Here is a 12606-nt window from a genome sequence, read left to right as displayed (position 1 = left end):
AAATGTAAGAGGCTGTCCCATATATATATATAAGAAATAAAGTGGATTGGGATTTTGTTACTGTTGTACCAATCCAATTAAATATATATATATATATATATGAAAGAATAATGACCATGTGTATTATTATTATTTTTTAATATGGTCTGTTAGAGAATCATACCCCTGAAAAAAAAAAAAATGAAACCCACCCTTCATCAAATTAGGTAGACCGTTAATATTAAATTTACTTTCACACTTTAAAGTTAAATCTTTTGATCGATCGAAAACTTAATATATATTGGGACGTGTTCATAAAACCTCGTAAATGTTATTTATTTTGTAACTAAGAACAAAAGTTATTGTATTTCTTTATAGTAGAATTTTGTTTCTATATATATAAAAAAAAAAGATGAAAAGAAAAGAAAATTAACAGTAGTTAGTTGTTGTCACACAAACTTTTAAAACCATATATTAAAATTTGTTGTATAATTAATGCACACGGTAGTAGTAGTAACTTTTCCTATCTCCCTTTTTTCATATCCCTTTTGCTTTAGTTTGGAAAGGAGAGAATAATAGAAAGTAGCAGCTCGGAGCAATCTCAAAGAGGACACATAGTATAACAAAATTCTTGACTTGCGTATCAATAGAAATATCAACATGTACTATAATTCTAATTAAAACACAATTACAAAAACGTTTACTTATATTTACTATAACAAAATCATAATTTCACTCATTAGATCGATATTTAACAACAAATTGTGTCGTTATACACAACTTAGCCGATGCATCAAGTATTTTCTCTTTTTTTTTTTTTTCATTCAATTTTCTTTTAATTTTTACAAAGAGAAGATATAAGAGTTAGTGATATCTCAAGCCAACTTCAACACCATAATTTCTAGAATATACCACAAATATAAAGTTGTATTGATAAGCTATATATGCATACTATTTCTTTTCTTTCTATTTAAAGGAAAATTATAAGCAACACAAGAAATTAGTGAGGAAGAGAAATGAGTAAAGGTACCTACACAATATATATGGTATGTACCTTTTTAAAATATTAATGTATTTAACTCATGGAAAATAGAAAATAGGTTTAATTTAGTGAAAAATAGATAAATATATATACATATATATAATAAATCTTATTCTAAAAGTTATAAAATTGAAAACTAAATACTAATTAAAAATTCTATGTGGTTTTTTCTGTATAAATTCTTCTTTTGTCTTTGACAGAGCTAACGCAATGTCAAACATATACTCTATTGTATAGGAATTGCTCCAATCCCATGAAGTTGTTCCTAAGAGAGAGTGTGTGGAAGGATATGGTTCTTTTCATATACTGATTAAATAAAAATAACAACAGCATAGGGTTCTTTTTACCTTTTATTATTCTTTCTAAAAGTAATCATATATCATTATATTTTCTTAATAAAATTCCTTTAATTTCTTCCACTTACTTACCCTATATCTATCCTACCTTTTTGTTGGTAACGATTTCTTTTCCCATACATTATTCTTGAATTCAACAGGACTCATTGAGTTTAAACGTGGTTATTTATCGATGCACATACAAATGTTTTCAAATGACGTGATGAAGATATTAAGAATGTGTCAACTGAGTCAATACGTGTATTAACTAAAGGGATGGTTGCAAATATAGCCAATATTAGATTTAAAATAATTAAGTGTATAACACTATTTTAAAAAATTACAAATATAACAAAATTTGTCAAATTCTATCACTATAGATCATGTTGGAAATATTAATTTATCACTGGTAAATCATAAGAGCTTATCAACGATAGAAATCTATCGCTGATAGTATTTACTATATTTACATTTTTTTTAAAATATTGCTATATACTTCGTTATTATTCCTAAAATCGCTACTTATTATTATAATTATTAATTAAATTTGCAAATATATATTTTTTTTTAACTTATGGGTTTTTGGGCGGCCCATCAATTATTATTGGGGTGGCCATCTTGTGATTCACTAGTGAACCATAGCCTATAAGAAAAATAAATGTGATTCGACATTGAAGAAGGGACCAAAAGCCTTTATTTGTGGGCTAGTCCATTATTCTTATTTCATGTACTTATCCTAATAACACATATTGGATATATATTACATAATTTCGAATAAATTTTCTAAGTGAAACATAATTAGGATTAGGACCTAATTGGAATTAGCATATCATAATCTTTAATTTTGTAAAGAACATCCAAAGTTTTCAAAGCAGAAATTGACACCGTCTAGTAGTTTATAGTGATCCTGAAAAAACCATACTGTGAGGTAAAAACAAATACAGCATATACATGGATACATATAAATTAGATATGTGAGAAAATTATATCCTATTTTTCTTTTTCTTTAATTATTATAAGAGTGTTTAATTACAAGAATTACCAAAAATTATCAATCTCGAGATGGTCAAGATAATGTTATTATGAATTACAAGTGGTTGGCATGTCAACTTTAATATATGACGTTTCTGCTCCTTATACAAAATTCCCTTTTGATCTTCTCCATTTTTCTTCTTTCGTTCCCACATTTTCATATTATTTTATTCCACTCTAAACCAAAATAGTGTAATTTAACCCTAGTGTTGAGCTTTTGTATTTATGACCTAAACATCATACGGTTTATGATGTGTCCCAAAATTTTAAAATAACGAAGGATGACACTCTACCATTGTCAAAAGTATAATAACAACGTATTAGTTATTTAGATTGTCCATCAAACACATCATCAATGAGAGTCGAAAGCAACAAACACAAGTAAAAATGTGAGGAGGGAGCACAAATGCGACGAAGTAAAAATAACTCAGGAGGGAAAATGATGGACGAAGATCCCTAATACATAAGAGGAAGGGATAAAGAGCGCAAGGGCGAGCTCAAACGAGAAAAATCTGAGAGAATTGTTGTATGAATGACTTTAATTACCCACTCACTAAAAGTAAACTATATTATGGGGCAAAATTAAGAGTCATACTTACCCAAAAAAAATTTTTTTGAATATATTAATAAATTTAAAGTTGTATTTATATATAAACTTATATCTTCTCTAACATAATAAATCTCAAAATCCATCCTTTGTTAAGACTAAGAATCTAAGAGAAATAGACTTAAGAGTGTGTGGACCATACACGTGGAGTTAACAATTGGATCCTTCTTAAAGATGAATTTGAATTATGTTTGCTATCTTTGCTGCATATCTTCACTTATGCTTGGTTCCACAAATCTTATTATCTTCTTTTTAATGTTGTCCTTTTCTTTTTCTTAGAATCTAGTGTTTTCCTATGATCTTTTCATTCGTTTTAATTTAACCATACAATTTTTTTTTTTTTAATTAACACAATTATTTTGAAACACTTAAAAGAGAACTTCGATATCTAATGGCAAAATTTCACCCACGTGCGATCATGCAATCGTCACTAAAGTTTAGTTATTAGTAACATTTAAAAGGGAGTGTCACAACAAGAATAATAAAGTTTTTAAAACATAAAGGGAGTTAGGATGAATCATATATAATTAATATTGAATAATTGAGATTTAATTAATTTAAGATTTTATGTTGGAAAATGATTGTGTTTATTATATTTAGCAAAAGAATAAAATGTGGTTGGAATTAGGGGGTTGTGTCCTTTATTAAGTGTGTGGTGCTCAAAATTATTCCCCACTGTTCCAACTTAGGGTTTATTGCCGACGGCCATTGATGAGGTCCCACTCCCCACAAAATATATATATTCAATCCTTTTATTAGTTTACATTATGTTTTTCGTCTGAATTCTACATTGTTAAAGAATTATTTGGAGAATACATTAATGAAAATCTTAGTGGGGCTTTAGCTATAACTTTAATTCAGTCAATTATAGTTTATTTTTAATCAAACCATTTTTATTAAGTACATATTATAATAAAACTGATGAGCTTCTGTGACGTGATATTTGATTACCATTGTAATAATGTTAGGGTGTATTTGGAAATTTAATTTTTAAAAACCATGAAACAATACATATCAGTTACCAAAAACAAAACGAATTATTGAAATGGTTATCCAGCGATGTCCTAATTTTGTCCTTCAAAATTTGTTAACTTGGTGATAAGTATAGTGTTATGGCTTTTAAGAAAAATAGTATAAATTTATTTTGTTACAAAAAAAAAATAAAAAATACAACAGTCATTGAAATGTGATATGAGTTTGAAATCCTCTTTTCTAGGTGAAAATTAAAAAGGTGCATGATAGCCACCTTTGTAGTAACCTCTGGTCAAATAATTTTTAAGTAGTTACAATTAAGAAGATGATTTTGGGCATGAAGGATGAAGAAGTGTACATTTTGAAATGATGACTACTTTAGATCCTACTATGATTTTCATATAATTGGTTTCAAAATTCTTAAATTGATTTTCATAAATTAAGATAGAATCAGTATTTAAATGCATGAATGAAATGGGAACCATGTTTGATGGGCTCGAGATATGATGAAGATGACCACGGATGTGTCAATTCTAGTTGAGATATTGGTGCATCTCCTAATCTCACGATCTCTAGTATTTTTATTTAAAGAAACAAAATAGAGGTAAAAATTTTTTTTATTAATTCTCCAATAACCATTTCATCAAGAATCAAGAAAAGCATATTTTAAAAAAATGATAGAAATAATTTTAACTGTCATAGAAAAAAAAAAGGTGTATGTTATTGAAAGTTGACGATGGAATAATAGGAGGAAGGGGCATGGGACTTAAGTGAAGTGTACGTAATAGCCTAATAGCCAAACATTTTTCTTTTTAAAACCATAAAAGCAAATTCATCGTACCAAATCAAAACGAAATTAATATTGTTTTTTTTGTGTGTTTGTGTGCATGTCTCTCTCTCTCTAAAACAGAGCCAAATAGTATCAATATATAGTGGTGAAAAAAGAGATTGGTCAGTGTGTGACATCAATGGATATAAAGAACCCTTATTTTTATCTTTGCATTATCGGATTACATATTAATTTAAATTATTATTGTATGGTTTAAGATGTGATCAAACTACTCTAATTGCTACGGATTATAAGCTGATTTGGTTCACTTTTTTTGGATTCTTTACCAATCCACTCATTCATCTTTCTAATTTCTATAATCTTCCTCTTTCTTAAATTTTCTCTTCTTTTTGGCTAAATTTTAAAATCATTTTATATATATTATTTGTTTTTTTTTTTTTCTTTTCCTTTGATTCAAATCCATCCGATTGGATTTCCAACGTAAATATAACGCCGATACGATAAGTATGACATTTGATCAAGAATTTCGTCGTGAATTACATAACATGAAGTTTTCATCTAAATATTAAATTAGTTTAAAGATAGTAATATTGTTTTTTAATCCTTGTTATGTCCTTTCAAAATATTGTCGCTTCAAATTCATCGTCTTACTTGAATCGGATTTCAATTTTTTTTTTTGGATAAGATGTTCACTTGGATTTTATAGACTTTAATATCATATTAGGTAAGATGGGATTCTTTTTTATATAATTTACCTATCAAAAAAATCTTGGATTGAATTCAATATATGCTCCATTAAATAGTATATATAGGTATTGGATCTTAGCAATACTTGAACCCTATCATGAGACTACCCAAATCTTTATTTGTCACACTCTAATCATATATACAACAAAATATATATGTGTGTGTATGTATATATATGTGTATATTTAATCTTGAGAGGGTTGTTTGGTTGCTTAGCCTTTTCTGTTTTTATTTTATAAAATTTTGAAATATGTTGACACCCTTATCTTTGTTTCTCATAGTCTCTCTCCCAATTACTTCATTTAATTAATGCATTTTCTCCAAATTTCCCTCTCTTTTTTTTCACTATATAATAACTTTTTTTCCTTTTTGAAGCATTTCCACTATACACAACTTTTATCTCCTTCCAACATAAATATCTCTCCATGTAATTTCCATTTGATCTCTTTTCTTTTTCCCTCTGTGTATCTACAAATTGTCTAGTCAAAGTCAAAAGTAGAAGTGGAACTTTATTTGAAGTATTAGTAATTATTACAAATCAGGTTTAATTGAAATAATCAACTCTATTAAAGTGATATTGGAACATTTTGAAGGCATTAATTTAGGGTACAACAAACGTGTTATATAAGATTTTGTTGCTTTTTATTTCTAATTAACTCTCTCATGTGAAAATGAGTTGCTTGGGGTACGCACTTATTCACAAAAGTTTGAACTTTTATATATATGTGTGTGTGTGTGTGTATGTTTACCAATAATTTAGGTAGCCTAAATTTTGTTTTCTCACTCTAATATTTAATCATTCACTCAAAAGCAATTTAAAAAGTGGAGGGTAGGCAGGCTTTTGAATTGATCTGACGGCGGATTCATATATATATATATATACACACATATATGGGTGATTATGGCGTCTATTAGTTAATTAATTAGGTGTTCATAAGCTAAAGTACCAATATAAAATGTGTTTATATATGTACCCAAAATTATAGATGCATATAGATATTATAATCTTAGTGCTGTAATAATTAACGTATACATATGTTGTCTTTTTAAGGGGAGTGGATTGGATCTTCATTTTAAGAGTAAATTTTGCTAAAAACATGATAGTGTATATATAGAGAGGAATTTCCATGGATATAAAATTTGTCAAACTATTTATAAAAATAGCATAGAAAAACATTGATAGACTTGTATTGATTTCTATCACTAAAAATATAAATGATGGGTTTCTATCAATTTCTTTCAATAATAGACTTTTATAAGTTTTTATTACAAATAGATTTTTATTTGTGTCTATGAGTGATAGACTTGCATTAGTTTATATATAAGTAATATTATCAACTTCTATTAATATCTATCTAGATTGTTAAGGGGGTATAAAAAATTTATTATAACTGTTAAATAGGTTGGCTCAACCTTCGTATTCTAAATATTCAAAATCATCTACTCTCTACCACACAAACCACAAGATCATAAAGCTAGCCAAACCACTTTAATTATAACTGAATGGGTTTGTTGGCTTTTTTATTTTTTTGGGTTTATCTCTAGTCCTTTGTTGGATATTATCTTGTATTTCCTTGGTTTCATTGTATATATATCGAAGTGGGGTTGATGAGGGTATTAAGAAGATGCCTACTTAGTGGGAATACCCGAATACACCTACTGACCTAGCTTGTATCTTCCGTTCGGTATTAAGAGTATGTTTGATTTAACTTTTCAAGCGTTTAGGTTTTGGAAATCAATAATTTTAAGAAAACTTGAAGCGTTTGAAAATCATTCAATATATATATATATATATATAGTTTTTAAAACAATTTCAAAGTTTATTTTAAACAGTTCCATCAAAGAAGTTAAACCAAAAGAATTACTTGTATAAAAACACTTCCTTTCCTAGGCCAATTCAAACATTCTAAAAAAAGTAGCATTTGTATGGATATTTCATATTTATATAGATTCAACATAAGGAATGAATTAACATTTTTAAAAGGTAACACTGAATTATACATATTGTAAAATGTCATTAATTATATAGATTTCCTTTAACACCTAAATATTGTATATACATCTCTAACGTAACTGTTTAAAAGATAGTCGAAATATTTTCTTCTAATAACAAATTCATTCATAAATTTCCTTAAAAAAATTCACTAATTAAATCAAGGTACTAAATTATTTTATAATAAAAGTAAATCGTAAGGAACATATGCAACAACATTACTTTATTGATAAAATTTACTAGAAAAGTGTAATCCGTAGGCATAACTAAATAAAATTAAGAAAAGCTACAACATATAGAACCAAAGTTCTTGTACTTTTATCCATCAAAACACGATTGATTAAAATAATTATTAATTACATGAGAGCCAAAAAGAAAACTATATACTTTAGTTATGCACGTACCATAGTCACTAATCTCTAGCTATTATAACATTATTACATGGTAGCTTAGAGAAAAGTTGGGTAAGTACATAATTAAACCAAAACACCAAAATTTAAAGCATTACAAAACGTACAAACATGAACAAAACAAAGAGATTTAATTAGAAGACAACATATGGTTAAACATGATTAAGGTCTGTAATTTGGTGGTTGATCACTTCCAATGTTTTGTGATTATGTTTGTCGTCATCGTCATTGTTGTCGTTGCCGAGTTCGATTTCTTCGATATTGGTCGTTATTATTACCTCAATTGCTTCAACAGAAGAATCTTGTTTTTGTTTCATTGCAATATCGTCCATTTTTGTTTGTTCTGGTAGCTTCATTTCCTTTGCTATGGCTATCTCATACTTTCTGTAAATCAAATATAGGATCATCTGTGCTACTCCAAATATAAATCCCAACACATTTGGAAGCTGAAACACATAATCAAAAGTATTAAATGTAATATAGTTTAGTATATTTATAATAGTTCAAAGAAGGTTTAAGAAATTGAAGTAATTGATTTATACCGCAACATAGATGTCTTTGAGAAATACGCCGTAAAGAAGCCATGTAATTGCGCTAAGTGTGAGGAAAAACGATAATGAAAAGGGCATGAACTCCACGCTCTTTGTGCGAATCACCAATCTCTTTTATAAAGCAAAAAAAAACACATCAATAAAAATATAACAAAACAATAATTAACATAAAAGTTATTCTTTAAAAAGGGACAATATAATTATAAAAAAAAAATAATAATAATTAAGTGCAATCTTGGATGCATCTTAAATTTAATACTGACCATGATGGTAAGGGGAGCGGCAAAGACAGAGACGGAGAAGGCGACACAAATCCATCCAACAACCTTCACTTGATTAGAGCCATGAACTAAGAAGTGAGTAACAAGTAGAATTATGCAAAACCCTCCAAAGTTCAATAGAAGAACAAATCTCAACGTTGAAACCTGTCCATTATTTGTTCATATCAAATTAGTTCATAATGAAATTAATTAGAGATAATTAAGCTAAGTAATGATATAATAATTAATCAAGTACCCGAATTTGTTTAGGAGCAAAAACAATGAAGATGGCAATGTAAAGAGTCTCAATGAGACAGCCAACAGAATTGATAGTAATGAGAAGGGTTTCATTAGAATTGAATGAAGCATAATATAACCACAACATTGCACTAAAAAGTGCCACCACATATGGAACTGATTGAAACCCTTCTGTTGATTTCTTCTTACATATTCTCATAAATGTTGGCCTGCCATAACAAAACACAGAACAACCTTTTAATTAATTACATCAATATATATATATATATAAGTAGAACATGAACAAATTAAGTCATATATATACTTACACAGGAGCCAAGAACACAATGAAGGAGATAATGTTACCTAAAAATAATAATCAATTAGACAATTACAATGAAGAATATGGAAGGAAATTAAGAAAAATGAAAAGAGTAGTTACCAAGAAGACCAAATGCAAAAACTCCAGGGTGATGAGTATCGAATAAAGCCATCACTTTCTGAATTTGTGGTGTTTGAGAGATTTATTGTATGATTGGAATGAAAGAGAAAGGTTTTCGAGAGGGGACCGTCGTAAAAAGGATCTAAACCTTATTATTATTATTTTTTTTTTTATATAATTTTCTTTTTTGGTTTGCAATAACAAATGTCAGAAGGCTACCTTATTTATAAGCCTCAATCATACGTTACTGTTGCCATCAAATCATATTATAAAAAAATGAAACCCAATAATTAATATGGGATCAATGAAGCTTCTTAGTATTATTATTATTACAGATTAAGCCAAAAGTGAATGCCACGTATGAATAATATATGAATTGAGAGGAGAATTACGTACGTTACATTACCAACACAACTCAGCCTCCTCTGCCCTCCTGCTCTTCACGTGACTTTACTTCTTTTCCATTTCCCTTTTTTCCTTATTTTCTGCCCTTTCTCTTTTATTTCCCCAAAAATATATACTTAGTGATGCATGCATCTATTTTCTTCTATCCAATTATTAATCCCTAAAATTATCACTTCAAACTTTCAAATTCTTACCCATTTCATTATGTTTTGGTTTTCAATTTTTACTTTCTTTCTTAATTTTAAATTTTTTTTTTATTTTTAATTCATCTTTTAATTTCAAAATAATTTTAGCCTCAATTTATGGTTAGATATTCATTTTTTTTTAATTTGACGTTAATTGACTTTTAAAATAGTTATCTCGTAGAATTTTATATTTCATTTTAATAACAATGATTAGAAATGAGCATTTTTAAATATAGCAAAAAAAAATTGAAATCATTTACAAATACGACAAAACCTAGGATAGGTAAGTTTTTTCTCGTAAAAATAGTTTTTTTTTTCATAACAATTAAATAGGAAATTTCAATTAACTATAATTAGTTTAATTATTTTAAATTAATTAACTAACATTAATATTAAAGGTAGAAAATGGATATTTATTTGAGGTTAAAAGTGTAAATCTTGAAACCTAAAGATCAAATTAAAACAAAATTTAAATAATCGTAAGGATAATTAAATTGAAACGTAAAACCTAGAAACTAAATTGAAACCAAATTCAAAAGATTGATTAAATCTGTAAAATATGGTAAAGTTTATTGACCAAATGAAAACTAGATCCAACTTCTAAAAACTAAGATGGTACTTTACGTTACCCTAATACTTTTTTAACGGTTACGATTTTGTTTTTGAGAGGTTGATAGGAAAAAAAAATAGGATGCAAGTCCCATTAGAGTATTGTTTTATTTTGCCCATTAATCAATGAATAAACCCTACTAATACCTTTTAATATTTTAGATAATCCAGTTAGCATAACTCAAAAATAATTGATATAGTTTTTCATTCCATAAGAGATGTCTTACTAAGAAAATATTTTAAATATTTTCCAATATTCCACATCATTACTTTTTTTTTAATAGAATGATAATAATATTAAATTTACCCCAAAGTTCTAAAAAAAAACTTTCAAATTTGTTTTTTCTATAAAGAAAAAAAAAATGATTGAATATGTTAACAAAAACATATGCAATATTAAACTATTATTCTAACAATTTTTTATACATGGACATACCACCTACTCTTGTATTATTATTATTATTATTATTTTGCCTTTTGGTAATGAATAAGTGAAATTTTCCTATTAAACGACTTAGATTATTTCACTTATCTTATCATGTTCAAATCAATTAGACGAACGATACATCAACTTTCATCAGCAAAGGGTAACAATTTTTGCATGAGACATAGTTGAGGATTTTGATTTAAAATATTGAGGGCCAAATTGATAATTATCTAAAAGATATAAGTAATGATTGAGAGTAGATGATTTATATCTTTCAAATTAATTGCACCTAAAGTTATTCTTTCTTTCTTCTTTTATAAACAAACCTTCCCCAATTATAAACCCCTCCTTGTAATAGAAAGTTTGAATCCTTTACAATTACATCCTTCTTAAACGAACCCATGCATAATTCAAATTGAATCAAAATCCAAAAATCAAAAAATTACTCATAATAGAATTTAATTAATAATCGTCATGATTATTATTATTATTATTATTATCATTATTATTAAATAGGTTAAGCGTGTAGGGTGTGATGTCTAACGAAATGAATTATGGAATGATCAGAATTTAATAAGCAAAAGCTATTGCTTTGTTATTAGATATTTTGGTTTACCAACAAATCAAAAGGAAGCAGGTAATTCATCATCTTTAAAACGTTTTTCAACTTTACTTTTACATCTTAACCTAAGAAGACACATCTGTATTAATATATAATTAATATTATTATTGAGCTCTTAATTAGTAGCACTATTGATTTGAAAATGATTTTGTTAATTTAATTCTTTATAATTTAATTTTGTTATTGCGTTCTATCTAGGCCTAGCTTTTTGACCTCCCATACATGAACAAGGGGACCCAATACTTTATGTACAAGTGGCACCATATTCATCCAAAAACAATAAGATTAAAAATAATTATTTTCCACTCAAAGTTTTTTTGTTATAATATTTATATAAATATCTCTAAAAGAATTAACTCCATATAATTGGAAAATGGTAAAAATAATAATAATAATAATGATGCAAAAGTGACAAAAATGAAATGAAGTGGGGTTTTTGGTGGGGAGTTTGGATTTTAGGGGATAGGGTGAGGTGGGGGAAAAAATAAATATAAATTTATAGAAACCCAGAGGATAAGATTTGTCAAGTAGTGTAGTGTATTTTTATTATTATTATTTTCTTTTTTTCCTTCTTTGGCTAATGATAAGATTAGCTTAATATATATGGCAATATGATATCTTCCATGATTAGTGGAATTCTTAAATATATCTTAATCAAATTAACCATGCAATTTGGGGTTGCTTTCAAAATTTTAAGAAGAAAAGTGTTTAGTAATTCAAATATATTTGATATTTATACCAAAGTATGTTTTTAAAATTTTAGAAACCCTAATAATGTTATCTACTGTAAAGACTACCAAATTCTTCATTTGGTCTATTTTGTACACATTCAAGTCTAAATACAAATGAGTTTGCTTCAAAAGCTCAAGTGTGATGTTCCTTAAGTTTATTCTCAATTTTTGTTGTTTTTATATATGAAAAATTCAAAAAAAAAAAAAAAAAAAACTCTATTGGTCATATT

At 27.2% G+C, this 12606-nt stretch overlaps 1 protein-coding gene across 1 annotated transcript; it reads right to left on the bottom strand.

The window, feature by feature from the left end:
* Positions 1–7813: 7813 nt before the first annotated feature.
* Positions 7814–9593, bottom strand: LOC103484624 (bidirectional sugar transporter SWEET12-like). The gene is made up of 6 exons (XM_008441803.3): positions 9398–9593; positions 9285–9321; positions 8975–9185; positions 8722–8883; positions 8450–8569; positions 7814–8353 (listed from the first exon to the last, which is right to left on the bottom strand). Exons 1-6 carry the CDS (start codon positions 9447–9449, stop codon positions 8060–8062), a joined length of 876 nt encoding a protein of 291 aa, XP_008440025.2. The 5' UTR covers positions 9450–9593; the 3' UTR covers positions 7814–8059.
* Positions 9594–12606: the final 3013 nt, after the last annotated feature.

Source organism: Cucumis melo, chromosome 12, assembly GCF_025177605.1.
Source record: "Cucumis melo cultivar AY chromosome 12, USDA_Cmelo_AY_1.0, whole genome shotgun sequence".
Lineage (NCBI taxonomy): Eukaryota > Viridiplantae > Streptophyta > Magnoliopsida > Cucurbitales > Cucurbitaceae > Cucumis > Cucumis melo.
The sequence above is the reverse complement of the archived record's forward strand: the minus strand, read 5'-3'. Positions and strand labels throughout refer to the sequence as shown.